Source organism: Pogoniulus pusillus, chromosome 2, assembly GCF_015220805.1.
Source record: "Pogoniulus pusillus isolate bPogPus1 chromosome 2, bPogPus1.pri, whole genome shotgun sequence".
Taxonomy (NCBI): domain Eukaryota; kingdom Metazoa; phylum Chordata; class Aves; order Piciformes; family Lybiidae; genus Pogoniulus; species Pogoniulus pusillus.
The window spans coordinates 44,726,706-44,741,222 of NC_087265.1; the positions used below are offsets into that span (position 1 = coordinate 44,726,706).

Here is a 14,517-nt window from a genome sequence, read left to right on the forward strand (position 1 = left end):
AGAAGGAGTATTCTTGCAAAGAATAACTATAGGTCAAGAAAATAAGTACAACACATAGCTTTTATCTTAAATATTAGCAGCTATGAGAAAAGTATAAGTATATTAAATATGAGTGAAGCATAGTTGTCCTTGATTGCCAATGATGCGCTCATTTTAGAGGTACACTTCCAATGCTTGTTCATTATTAGTTTCATAAAAATTCAAGGTGAATATATTACTTGATTATATGTTACTGTGAATCAGACTTTCACAATGTGTTTTGCATTGTTTTCTTTGTAAGAGTTCTATTTGAGGATTCATTGCAGAGAAAAATACTCTTTTTTTTTTCTACTTTTTGAAAAATAATTATGGGAAAATGCTTTCAAGTCTAGGTTAACTAATTCAGGAGTTAAATTTTGCTGCTTCTTATATGCCATGCATAATCATAGAATCAACCCGGTTGGAAGAGACCTCCAAGGTCATCCTGGCCAACCTTGCACCCAACCCTGTCCAATCAACTAGACCGTGGCACTGAGTGCCTCATCCAGGCTTTGCTTGAACACCTCCAGGGACAGCAACTCCTTCACCTCCCTGAGCAGCCCATTCCAATGGCAAATCACTCTTCTGTGCAGAACTTCCTCCTAACATCCAGCCTAGACCTCCCCCGCCACAACTTGAGACTGTGTCCTCTTGTTCTGTTGCTGGTTGCCTGGCACAAACGACTGACACCCACCTGGCTACAGCCTCCCTTCATGTAGTTAGCCATGAGGTATGCCCTGAGGCTGCTCTTCTCCAGGCTGCACACCCCCAGCTCCCTCAGCCTCTTCTCACAGGGCTTTGTGATGCATTTCACTGTGATCTTAACATGAAACACTTGAGGGTTGCTATTCAAATAACAATTCAAGTTATACTTAAACGTCCAAGCACTTTGCTGGACTGGCTCCTAACATTTACTTTTGCCTACATAAAGCTGGCATCTCAAATTCCAATTTGAAACAAGAGAGTCCTTTACTGGAGAGTACACAGGATTAATTTGAGGTTAACTTTAGTTCTGAATGAGTGTGTATCTCTTGTAAACCATTCAATCTATGTGGAATATAAAAAAAATAGAGGTTAATGCAATGTAGTCCTGGCCTGCTTGAAAAAAGCCTTTGGAAATGCCAGCATGAGACCAGTCTGTTTCTGATATATTTCTCATTTGTAATTTAAAATACAATAGAAGTCGATTCTGGTGCACTTTACAAGCAAAGAGTGCATGGAATCATGTCTACCATCTGCTGGAATGCTGGTGGCATTATTAAGATGGATAACAACCCCCCTAAATAACTGTTACAGGGGAGTGCTATGAACACCTGCTGCATAAACTCTCTAAAGCCAGTAACTAAACTGTTGAGACAAAGCCACAACTCTCAGTTGATGCTTTGCTATGCATCACCTCAGCAATACAGATTTTCTCAAGAGACTTAAAAAGCCTTGACTCTATGGCTGCCTGGAACGTGCTTATTCATTTGGTCCCTAGACCAGCTCCAGAAGGGCTTAGCCTTTTCATTTGTTGAAGACCATTTCAAAATAAGACAGTATTTTCTTTTGGGGTAAGGGTATAAAACAACTCTGCTGTATACACAGAGCAGAGGCCCTGAAAAGAGATTGTTCTTAACCTGAGATAAAATATTCTATTTGCAGAATTGCCACCTGTGCTGGTTTTAGGTGGGATAGAGTTGATTTTCTTAATAGTAGCTTGTACGGGGCTATGTTTTGGATTTGTACTGGGAAACAGCATTGATAACACAGGGATGTTTTCATCATTGCTGAGCAGTGCTTGTGCAGAGGAAAGACCTGTTCTACTCACACCACCCCACCAGCAAGTAGGCTAGGGGAACACATGAGACTGGGAGAGAGCAGAGCTGAGACAGCTAACTCCCAACTGACCAAACATCAGGTAGTCTACAACTACCCGAAGGGAGGCTGTAGCCAGGTGGAGTTGGTCTCCAGGCAATCAGCAGCAGAACAAGGGGACACAGTCTCAAGTTATACCAGGGGAGGTGTAGGCTGGATGTTAGGAGGAAGTTCTTCACAGAGAGACTGATTGGCATTGGAATGGGCTGCCCAGGGAGGTGGTGGAGTCACCATCCCTGGAGGTGCTGAAGAAAAGCCTGGATGAGGCACTTAGTGCCATGGTCTAGTTGATTGGACAGGGCTGGGTGCTAGGTTGGCCTGGATGATCTTGGAGGTCTCTTCCAACTTGCTTGATTCTATAATTCTATGAAAAGGATATTCCATACCATACGGAATGGTCAGCATATAAAGTTATGGGAGGGAGGAGCATTTGGAGTTAGAGTATTTGTCTTCCAAAGTCACTGTTATGCGTGATGGAGACCTGCTTTTCTGGAGGAGGCTGAACACTTGCCTGCTAGAAAGAAGTGAGGTTTTGCTTTTTCACTTGTGCACACAGCTTTTACATTATAATAAGAAAGAACCAGTGAGAGACTAAATTCTGACTTGAAATGCCTATAGATTTCACTACCATTAAAAAAAAATCCTCCCACTGATTTTCCTTTTATTGCCACAGCAAAATTGATACAGAGTCCCTGATCTTACTTCTTAAAAAGAAAAGGCTTAATTCTTTGGGCTAAAAAGAGAAATTAACAGTGTTTAGCATGCATTAAATTACTGAGCTGTTAAGACTCTATCTCATTGAAGGAATATCAGTTATACACATCTCATAATATAATATTGGTTTGAAATCTTACAGCAGTTTTCACAGTATAATAATGGACATTTGTGCTAACTGGACAATGGATTAAACAGAATCTGTATATCTGTATATAGTGTAAATACTATACAGTAGCTACAGAAACTCCCTTTCCAAACCCAGCACTGCAGTGGTCCCTCTCTCCTGGCATATTTGGATGACATAGTTGAGTGTTATAGAAGCACATTTGACAGTGACCAGACATATTTTAATGAGCTTTTTTTCAGGCATGTGCTAATGCAGAATGAGAAGGTGAGATCCAACACAGCTGTGTTTGAGGTGAAATATATTAGAAAGAACAGTAACAAAAGAATGGAGATGGTACAGGCAGCATAGATTTGTAATTGTTGCTAACGGTCTACAACTTTCAGGCTTGGTTCAAGTCATAGAAACCAATTCTTAACAAAGGAAGTCATGACCTGTAACAGCATAAAATGCTATATGACCACACAGGAGTCACAAATTAAGGCTCGAGGCAGCAAAAGTCAAACCAGTGACTTTCCTTTTTTCTAGACCTCCCCCAGCACAACTTGAGACTGTGTCCCCTTGTTCTGTTGCTGGTTGCCTGGCAGAAGAGCCCAACCCCCACCTGGCTACAGCCTCCCTTCAGGTAGTTGTAGACAGCAATGAGATCACCTCTGACTCTATTCTTCTCTAGGCTGAACACCCCCAGCTCCCTCAGCCTCTCCTCACAGGGCTGTGTTCCAGGCCCCTTACCAGCTTCATCATCCTTCTCTGGACATGTTCCTGTATCACAACATTTCCCTTAAATTAAGGAGCCCAGAACTGGACACAGTACTCAAGGTGTGGCCTGACCAGTGCTGAGTACAGGGGAAGAATAACCTCCCTTGTTCTACTGGCCACACTGTTCCTGATCCAGGCCAGGATGCCATTGGCTTTCTGGCCACCTGGGCACACTGCTGTTTTTGTAATACTAGTAAGTTTCAAAAAGGAAAAAGAAGAAAGTATGATAAATACATTTCAACTGGCTGATGTTCAGCTACTGTCTACCAGAACCCCCAGGTCCCTGTCTACCTGGCTGCTCTCCAGCCACTCTGTCCTCAGCCTGTAGCGCTGCTTGGGGTTGTTGTGGCCAAAGTGCAGAACCCTGCACTTGGCCTTGTTAAATATCATCCCCTTGGCTTCTGCCCACCCATCCAGCCTGTTTAGGTTTTTCTGCAGGGCTCTCCTACCCTCCAACAGATCGGCACCTACTCCTAGCTTGGTGTCATCTGCAAACTTAGTGATGCTGGACTCAGTCCTCTGGTCCAGATCATCAGTAGAGATATTGAACAGGCCTGGGCCCAGCACTGATCCTTAAGAATAAATACTTAAGAAGAAGTTACTTAGAATAAGAAGTCTAAAATAGAAGACAATCTGGCTATGCACTTTTCTCAACTTCTAGACCTTTACAATAGCTGTTCAACTAATGTGTTTACATGCAGCTCTTTAGGCATACCCTTTATTATGTAACAATGAAAGTCTGGTTGCATTTAACTACCAAAAACCAAACAAGCAAGCAACCCAAACAAACAAAAAAACTCAAACTACCAAAAACCAAACAAGCAAGCAACCCATACAAAAAAAAACAAAAACAACCCATAAAAAATAGGAATTAATCTTGTAGAGAACAACACTCTGTGTTTTTCAAGTTATTCTCTCTAAATGCTTCCATGTTCTAGACAAAACCTTCAGGTTTTTTTGCTGCCTTCCTAGAGAGGTTGATCATCCTAGGAAGCAGTGTTTGATGCGCTGTCAGAATTGGGTTTTTCTGTTAGGTAGCTGTACTTCATGAAAGACTCAGCTCACTGCAACTGATGAAAAGTGCCTCAGTAAATTAAAAACTGCAAGAGCTGAAACACTAAGTGAAAGTTTTTTAAGAGTGGGGTGGAAAGAACCTATGGAATACAGCCAGGCAATAATCAGACAAAAATGAGACCCACACCAGAAATCATTGCAATTTATTGAGGACAAGTGAGCCTTAAAATAAGCCACCCTTATCTGCAGCACATGGTACATGATGAACTTGCAAGGATTCTGAATAATCAGTAAGGAACAAGAAAACTGTGAAGAAGAAGGAAAAAAGTATCTATGAAATCTTATCACAAATGAGACTTCCTTTGGAAAGTTTTGTGGAGGGCATATGAATATAGTTCCATCCTGTTGCTTATAAAATTGCAGCCTGCTCAACAAAACTTTATAAAGGGATTAACCCCAAATTTAATTTCTAATAAGGAACTAGTGCCACACAAGCTTCAGCTTTCCAACTGATCTGTCCTAACTATTTCTAGCAAGCTTCCTCGTTGCCATTGATCAAGCACTTGCATTCCTCGGAGAAAAATTGGATGATTCTAACCCTTTCAAGGTGAGAACCTATTATAGATGGTTTCTTATGCTTTGCAGGATCACAGGATGTTAGGGGTTGGAAGGGACCCAAGGAGATCGAGTCCAACACCCTTGCCAGAGCAGGACCACACAATCTAGCACAGATCACAGAGGAACACATCCAGACAGGCCTTGAAAGTCTCCAGAGGAGACTCCACAACCTCTCTGAGGAGCCTGTTGCAGTGCTCTGTGCCCCTCATAGTAAAGATGTTCCCCATTGTGTTGAAGTGAAACCTCTTATGCTGCAACTTACATCCATTGCTCCTTGTCCTATGCCAGGGAGCAATGAGAAGAGCCTGTCCTCCCCTTCCTGACCAGCCCTCAGATGTTTATAAACATTTATTAAATCCTCTCTCAGTCTAATCCTGTACTTCTGTGAAGCTTTTTTTAATCTTCAGAAACACTCTAGCTTTCCCCCCGATAGTTCAAAGCAATCATGGATAGTTCTCAGACAAAAAATCTGATGACAAGTAAAGGTTGCAATTTGTCCAGGCCAGTCATGTTGTGCCAGTCAAAGTCAACAGGTGAAGTGACAGCAGCTTTCTCAGTTGAAAGGGAGTCGATACTGTTCTACAAGAAGCAATTGCTTCAGAAAGTTTTACAGTGTTTCTAAGAAGTTTCATTTGGGAATTCTTCTCTCAGGCCATATCTTGTTTTTCTCTCATCCCTGGAATCACTAACTAAGCACTGTTTCACACTGATTTCCCTGACAGATTGGCAAGATAGCACCATTGAGCAAGCATGAACATTATGTGTGGCCGTTTCAGCTAGATTTCTAGCTCAGACATAAAAAACAGGGAAACTTAGAAGTAAAAGTTCTGAGTGGAGAGTTGAACATTCTAGGGATAGGCCATATAATGGCAACAATGGATAAGTCAGTATAATTTCATTGGAGCATCAAGAGCTTTATGTCTAGAAGCACAGCTTGTCCCTTCCCCTTGCTGCTTCTGCCGCTGCAGCTGCGATTGCTGCTATCTTCCCCTGCTGCTGATTTGGCTGCTGCTGCTTTTGCCGCATCACTGCCAATTGACCCCTTCCCCATCTTCCTTGAGGTTATTATATTTCTCTAGTCGTTTATTTCACCTCATACTGTTATATTTAAACTACAAGAAATACAATTCCATTCTTCCCTGATGTTCCAAAAATATCCATGTCTTAGTGAGTTTACTCTAGCAGGGGAGGAGTCCACCCTAACCCAGGACATTAAAATCATAGAATCACTTAGTGTTGGAAGGGACCACAAGGATCATCTAGTTCCAACCTCCCTGCCATGGGCAAGGACACCCTATCCTAGATCAGGCTGGCCACAACCTCATCCAGCCTGGCCTTAAACATCTCCAGGGATGGAGCCTCAACCGCCTCCCTGGGCAACCCATTCCAAGGTCTCACCACTCATGCTGAACAACTTCCTCCAGTCTGAACCTGCTCACCTCCAGCTTTGCTCCGTTCCCCCTGGTTCTGTCACTCCCTGATAGCCTAAAAAGTCCTTCCCCAGCTTTTTTGGAGGCCCCCTTCAGATACTGGAAGGCTACAAGAAGGTCACCTGGGAGCTTCCTCTTCTGCAAACTGAACAGCCCCAACTCTTTCAGTCTGTCCTCATAGCAGAGGTGCTGCAGCCCTGTGAGCATCCTCATGGCCCTTCTCTGGACATGCTCCAGCATCTCCACATCTTTCTTGTAAGGGGGGGCTGCATTATGGACGTTATGGAACAAGGAAAACTACTGAAGACTTAGTATTAAAATACTGATCCAAATCATCCACGAAATCACATTTGGGCCATTCCATTTCTTTGAAGTGCCCACCCAGCCCAAGCTCTTACCTTCTTGTCCCCCAAGGCCTCAAAGTGGCTCCGCAGCTCCTCCACTGTTACGGGGACGTGCTCAGTCTGCTGAAAGCCACCTAGCGTCTCTTGCTTGAAGGCGTCCACTCTCATGCTGTCTGCCGGCACTTTCTGCATGGTGCTGCTGCAGCTCATCTTATCCGGCACAAGGGACCATGGGGTTAGTGAGCAGTGGAGCATCAGGTCAGGTCTTACAGCACTGGTGGACTCCCATCTCTGCTTGAGGAGCTCCACGGAGCCCTTCTGCACAGGCAAGTCTGCCAGATCCAGTGTATCCTGCCAATGTAACATGTACTTACGGTCAGAGACAGACAGCACTGTGCTGGTAGAAGCCACCACAGAGCAGCTCAAGAGCTTTTGCAGGTCACAGGACAGGGTAGAGTATAGGCTGGCAACTGGGACAGAAGCCATTTCCTGATGGAAATTGACATCCAGTAAGACTAGATCCAGTAAGCAGTAAGTGCCAGTGAAATGGTTCATTGTGTTCATACAGCAAGAATATGTTGATTAAAGAATGAACTGAGGGGAGTGCTCAGATATTTTATTCTGAAGTTTGCCAGCAGAGTTGCCTGTCTATCATGAATGGAAAAGCAGCAGGCACACAATTAGTGAGAATTTCAAACAAAGTGGGGCAAATGAATGAGTGCCTGGTAATCAGTATGTGCAGTACTGAAAGGTGTTGTGACAGGTAACTGATGGTTCCTTTTAGATTTGAATCTGCTGTCGCTATTGTAGGGTGAGACAGAGCACATTAATGCAGCCAGGAGACAGAAGGGCTACTGCAATTAGCTGTGAGAGTGCTTGGATAGTCTGGAAACATATCCCAGTACAGTGCTCCTAATTGCACTGTAACTCTTCTGGCAGGTAAATTACCAAGTGTTGCTATCAAATCTTCCTGATCAGTTGACTGTGTTCTCACAAAAGCTTATTCCATCTTTCTTGCAGTACATTTGAGAAGGAAAATTGCCATTCTGTCATTTTGCACCAGTTTCTGAAATCAGCTCCCAATAGATTTCAGTGGATAGGCAGAGTCCCAGAGCTGAGGCCAGATAGTTGATAAGCACAGGTTGGATAAATTGGCTGGTTAGCTAATGCCTAAGGGCTTCTGAACTTCTGCCTTCCTACAGCAGCAAAAAGCATGGCAGGGAGGTTGGAACTAGATGATCCTTGTGGTCTCTTCCAACCCTGACTGATTCTATGATTTCAAGGTTTTCTGCCCTGTAGCAAATGCTCAAATGTAAAATTTAATCTCTTGTTCAAAATCAGTGTAAGTAGAGCATTTAAATGTAGCATTTAAAATGGGAAAGAGAAAAAAATGTAAACAAGAACCTAGACCCAAGTAGTAGCTAAAGTATCAATTCATTAGCCCTTCATTTTCAGCAGGAGAAATTTCTGTTTAGACATCCTTTAATATGTTTACAATTACCAAGCTTAAATGTCCTTTGTTGGGATTTTTGGGAGTTTGGTTTTGTTTGTTGAATCAGTTTTAAACCAGGATTAGCATGGTCTGTAATATTTAGTTTAGGAATACAAAACAGGAGAAGCACCAAGTATTCAGTGCACTCTGGGAATGTTTTATAAAGGAAACTTAAGGTCCACCTTCCTTGAACAAAACAGAAAAGAGTTTCTTGCCTTCCAACCTTCCTTTCCAACCAAAAATTGATTCAAAGCTTGTCTCTCCTTTAGCTTTTTGCTATGCTAGGTTGTGGCTATGGCTGATATCCTGCTAGATCCCCTTGGCTGATGCAAACTGTTTCTAATGCTCTCTTCTTCCTACATGCATGCGAGTAACTCCCTTCCTTCCCTCCATAAATATCTGTTGTTCTAACCTGTCTGGTTCCATTAAAGATCCTGAATGGGTCTTTTAACCTAAAGTCAGGAACAGCTGTTAAATTGTAGGTCTAAACCTTACTTTAAACCACTTCCTAAAGAAAGATCTATTTTAATGAAAATGTCTCTCTGAAAAAAAAAAATAACCAAAACAAAACAGAAAAAAAACCCCAAAATCTGGTGTGTCCTGAGGGTCATTTCAGGTTTTCAGATTTTATTACTCCTATCTCCAAAACTCATCCCTGATCTTCTAATTTCTTCCCCTACTTGTTCATGGTAACTTGAATCACTGTAGAATAGTAATGGGAATTTATTTCAAGTAAAATTTAGATCTGGACTTTGACCTAAATCACAATTATTATTAGTATTTCGTACTGGCTGTGCTGACCATAGTTTTGACCTTGTACTGGCCATCTGTAAAATTAACTTAAGTGAAGGGGAAAACAGGAAGTATTGTTTGATCTGGAGAGGGGGGTACAAGCCAACCTCATGAGGTTCAACAAGACCAAGTGCAGTGTCCTGCATCTGAGTCAAGGCAATCCCAAGCACAAATCCAGGCTGGGCAGTGACTGGTTGGAGAGCAGCCCTGAGGAGAGAGACTTGGGGGTGCTGGTGGACAAGGAGCTCAACATGAGCCAGCAGTGTGCACTTGCAACGCAGAGAGCCAACCAGATCTGGGCTGCATCAGAAGAAGTGTGGCCAGCAGGTGGAGGGAGGTGATTCTCCCACTCCACTCCACTGGTCTGAGACCCCACCTGGAGTGCTGCATCCAGTTCTGGAGCCCTTATTACAAGAGGGATGTGGATGTGCTGAAGCGTGTCCAGAGAAGGGCCAGGAGGATGCTCAGAGGGCTGCAGCAGCTCTGCTGTGAGGACAGACTGAAAGAATTGGGGCTGTTCAGTCTGCAGAAGAGGAGGCTCCCAGGTGACCTTCTTGTGGCCTTCCAGTATCTGAAGGAGGCCTCCAAAAAAGCTGGGGAGGGACTTTTTAGGCTATGAGGGAGTGAAAGGACTAGGGGGAATGGAGCAAAGCTGGAGGTGGGGAGATTGAGACTGGCTGTGAGGGGGAAGTTGTTCAGCATGAGAGTGGTGAGAGGCTGGACTGGGTTGCCCAGGGAGGTGGTTGAGGCCCCGTCCCTGGAGATGTTTAAAGCAAGGCTGGATGAGGTTGTGGCCAGCCTGATCTAGGGTAGGGTGTCCCTGTCCATGGCAGGGAGGTTGGAACTGGCTGGTCCTTGTGGTCCCTTCCAACCCTGACTGATTCTATGATATTTTGTGTGTGTCTGTCTGCTATTTGTAGCTCTTGGATACCTGGCTGTATTTGTCCTCTAGCCTATTCACTTCTCCCCCAAAACTTAATCTTGATGTCACTTTTACACAATAAACTTGTTGTGCTACTCAGTCTGCTGAGATTGCAAGCCTACTCACATCTGTGGCTCTGCACTACCCTCTTCCCAAGAGCTGCAGAACAGGAGCCTGCCCATATATGGGCTTTATGGCAAGACAGAACATAGGCTCTTACACTCACATTTTCAGTTAGCTAGTGAGTGAATGTTACCTCTAAGCTTTTGGCATGAAGGTGTGTGTTTGGTGAGACCAGTGATAGTGCTGCAGTCAAAATCTAGGCTTTGCCTTTTTTGTGTTTCTTCTCTGGGATTTTTTAGATCTCTTTTCTATGGATTTTATGAGGCCTATGTTAATCATAGAATCGTAGAATCAACCAAGTTGGAAGAGACCTCCAAGATCATCCAGTCCAAGTCTAATCTAGCACCCAGCCCTGTCCAATCAACTAGACCATGGCACTAAGTGCCTCAGCCAGGCTTTTCTTCAACACCTCCAGGGACAGTGACTCCACCACTTCCTTGAGCGGCCCATTCCAATGCCAATCACTCTCTCTGTGAACAACTTCCTCCCAACATCCAGCCTATACCTCCCCTGCCACAACTTGAGACTGCTCCATTGTTCTGTTGCTGCTTGCCTGGCAGAAGAGACTGACCCGCACCTCCCTTCAGGTAGTTGTAGACAGCAATGAGGTCACCCCTGAGCCTCCTCTTCTCCAGGATAAACACCCCCAGCTCCCTCAGCCTCTCCTCACATGGCTGTGTTCCAGGCTCCTCACCAGCTTCATCATCCTTCTCTGGACATGTTCCAGTATCTCAACATCTCTCTTGAACAGAGTGGCCCAGAACTGGACATAGCACTCAAGGTGTGGCCTGACCAGTGTTGAGTACAGGGGAAGAATAACCTCCCTTGTCCTGCTGGCTACACTCTTCCTGATCCAGGCCAGGATGCCATTTGCTCTCTTGGTCACCTCTGAGCCTCCTCTTCTGCAGACTGAACAGCCCCAACTCTTTCAGTCTGTCCTCATAGCAGAGCTGCTGCTGCCCTCTGATCATCCCCATGGCCCTTCTCTGGACACACTCCAGCACATCCGCATCCTTCTTGCAATGGGGGCTCCAGAAATTTGAAAGAGAGGACCAGTAGCTGCCTATGATCTCTAAATTTAGTGAATAGTAGAAGAAAATAGTTCACTTGGAAAGGATTTGCAATAACCCTCTAGTCCAACCATAATATTCACTGAGCATTTTACTAAGTAATCTCTTCTCTATTTAAATGTGCACATGGAATATAGGCACACACTTGTCACATTGCTGCCTGAAAAGCTTGCAGTGTCTTCTGCAGGTAAGGAGAGCCTCAAGTATCTGTAACATTTCTTCATTTACATTTCAGACACCTCTTAACACAAACAGCTCAGAGAAGTTTATCGAAAAGGGTAAATGAATTCCTGGCTCCTACAAAATATATAGCATCTCCAAATTCCTAGTTATATTTTGAGAAAACAGATTAATTTGGGCTGTCTTTTCACATGCCAACTTTTATCCTGATACAAAGACACATAGCAAAAGAATAAAACTCTAACAAATATTCTTTTGACTGTAAAATATGCCAGCTCCCTGTGGTAGCAAATGTTATAAAAGAGGACTAAGTCCTCATGGGACTTGAGGAAAGACATGCTTTGGGTTTTGGTTTGGTGGAGTTTTTTCACCCCCTTTTATCCATTCATCCTTATTTATTGCATGAGCAGTATCAAGTCCCACACTACACAGGCAATTTAACATAACATTTTAAAAGGCATTAAATTGTGTATTAACACTGAGCTTATCTTACCGCTGTGTTCTTCTCGGTCAAGTTTTCCTGTTGGGACTCTGCTGCACTCATTGTGTGCCTGTTTAAAGGAAGACAAATTTAAACGTTCTCTAATTCACTGCTCTCATTTGACTAACAAACATGAAGCCTGATAGACACACGTCTGACAGTAGTTACAAGACACCAAATCTCCTATGTGCTTGCCTTGCCAATGTATTATTTAGTGAGGCATGGAGGTGAAGCATGCTTTCAGCCATACCTCAGCCAGTGCTCACCTTACACTGCTTAGCGGTGGCAAAGGCTGGAGGCAACAGCTTTTGTTTCAGTGCTCTTTGGCAGGAAATAAAGCACCTTCCAGTAAAAAATAGTTGGTGTTTAAATACTTAGGAAAGGTTTGGAGAAAAAGTACAATGGAGAGGTTGTAAGTCAAATGGATTCAAGAAAGTACCATGTACAGGGTTCTGCACTTTGGCCACAACAACCCCAAGCAGCGCTACAGGCTGGGGCCAGAGTGGCTGGAGAGCAGCCAGGAAGAAAGGGACCTGGGGATACTGGTAGATAGTAGCTGAAGATGAGCCAGCAGTGTGCCCAGGTGGCCAGGAGAGCCAATGGCATCCTGGCCTGGATCAGGAACAGTGTGTACCCCTAAGTGTAGAACCCTGCACTTAGCCTTGTTCATTCTCATCTCATTGGCCTCTGCCCACCCATCCAGCCTGTTAAGGTCTCTCTGCAGGGCTCTCCTACCGTCCAACAGATCCACACCTGCTCCCAGCTTGTTGTCATCTGCAAACCTAGTGATGATGGACTCAGTCCCCTGGTCCAGATCATCAATAAAGATATTGAACAGGCTTGGGCCCAGCACTGATCCTTGGGGAATACCACTAGTGACCAGTAGCAATTTTCCTCTCCCCTTCATTCTGTTTTCATCTGCTATGTTACAGGGTTACTTTTCCTTTTTTCTCTCTCATCACCCCAAATCTGTAATCAAATTGCTTAGACTAATCTCTAGAATGTCTTCTGGCATTTCTAGCTTTTTTTCCCATCAAGGGAATTACCGTAGATAGCATGGACATATATACTTTTTGTTGGTTAGAAAATGTTACTTCAAAGAAGGAAATAGCAACACAATGAATATTTTTACATATGAAAACTTGATAACTGCAGGTACTTAGTGTCATGGTTTAGGTAATTAGACGGGACTAGGTGACAGGTTGGACTCAGTGATCTCAAAGGTCTTTTCCAACCTGTTTAATTCTGTGATTCTGTGGTTCTGTATGTTAGCACTTGAGGAAGATACCTTACTGCTCTCTAAAACTAACTGAAAGAAGGTTGTAGAGAGGTAGGTACTGGTCTCATCTCAAAAATAATTAATGACATAACAAGACAGAATGGCCTCAAGCTGTGACTTTTTTGGCTATCAGGCAGTAAAAGGACTAGGGGTAATGGAGCAAAGCTGGAAGTGGGGAGATTGAGACTGGATGTGAGGAGCAAGTTCTTCAGCATGAGAGTGGTGTGAGCCTGGAATGGGTTTCCCAGAGAGTTGGTTCAGGCCCCATCCCTGGAGGTGTCTAATGTCAGGCTGGATGAGGTTCTGTACAACCTGATCTACATTAGGGTGTCCCTATCCGTGGCAAGGGGATTGGAACTAGGTGATCCTTGTGGTCCCTTCCAACCCTGACTGATTCTGTGGTTCTGTAATTCTGTGTGCCAGGGGAGGTTTAGATTGGACATTTGGAAAATTTTTTTCACAGAAAGGGTTGTCAGGCACTGGGACAGGCTGCCCAGAGAGGTTGTTCAATTGCCATCCCTGGACATGTTTAAAAGCAATATAGATCTGATATTTGGGGACCTGGTGTAGTGATAGACTTGGTGGTGTGGGCAAAATGGCTGGATTTGATGATCACAGAATCACAGAATCAACCAGGTTGGAAGAGACCTCCAAGATCATCCAGTCCAATCTAGCACCCAGCCATAGCCAATCAAGTAGACCATGGCACTAAGTGCCTCATCCAGCCTTTTCTTCATTGTCTTCAGGGACGGTGACTCCACCACCTCCCTGGGCAGCCCATTTCAATGCCAATCCCTCTCTCTGGGAAGAACTTCCTCCTAACATCCAGCCTAGACCTTCTCTGGCACAACTTGAGACTGTGTCCCCTTGTTCTGTTGCTGGTTGCCTGGCAGAAGAGATCAACCCCCAGCTGGCTACAGCCTCCCTTCCTTTAGTTGTAGACAGCAATGCGATCACTCTGAGCCTCCTCTTCTCCAGGCTGCACACTCCCAGCTCCCTCAGCCTCTCCTCACAGGGCTGTGCTCCAGGCCTCTCCCCAGCTTCATCGCACATGTCTTTTCCAGCCTGGAAGATTCCAGGATGCTCATGCTCAGCTTAAGAAAATGTCAGTGGAGTTTGGTTCCTAAGCCAAATAACTTACAAAGGCAAAGCTGACATCTCTAACTTTTAATAGAGAATAGTAATTGTATGGGAAATGCTGAAAGCCATCACTGCCCACTAATGGCAAGCTGTGCATTTCATTGCTTTATAAGTATTTGTGGAAAGTCAGACACAAATACCTAAAGGCATACAGCTG

General features: G+C 44.1%; 1 protein-coding gene across 1 annotated transcript in view; it reads right to left on the reverse strand.

Annotated features, from left to right (window-relative positions):
- XIRP2 (xin actin binding repeat containing 2) overlaps positions 1 to 14,517 on the reverse strand; it is a 47,691-nt gene that overhangs the window by 32,459 nt on the left and 715 nt on the right. The window contains exons 2-3 of the mRNA XM_064166109.1: positions 11,954 to 12,011; positions 6,936 to 7,232 (exon numbers count right to left, since the gene is read on the reverse strand). Of these exons, the coding sequence (XP_064022179.1) occupies positions 6,936 to 7,232; positions 11,954 to 12,011 (355 nt within the window). The remainder of the gene's footprint in view (positions 1 to 6,935; positions 7,233 to 11,953; positions 12,012 to 14,517) is intronic.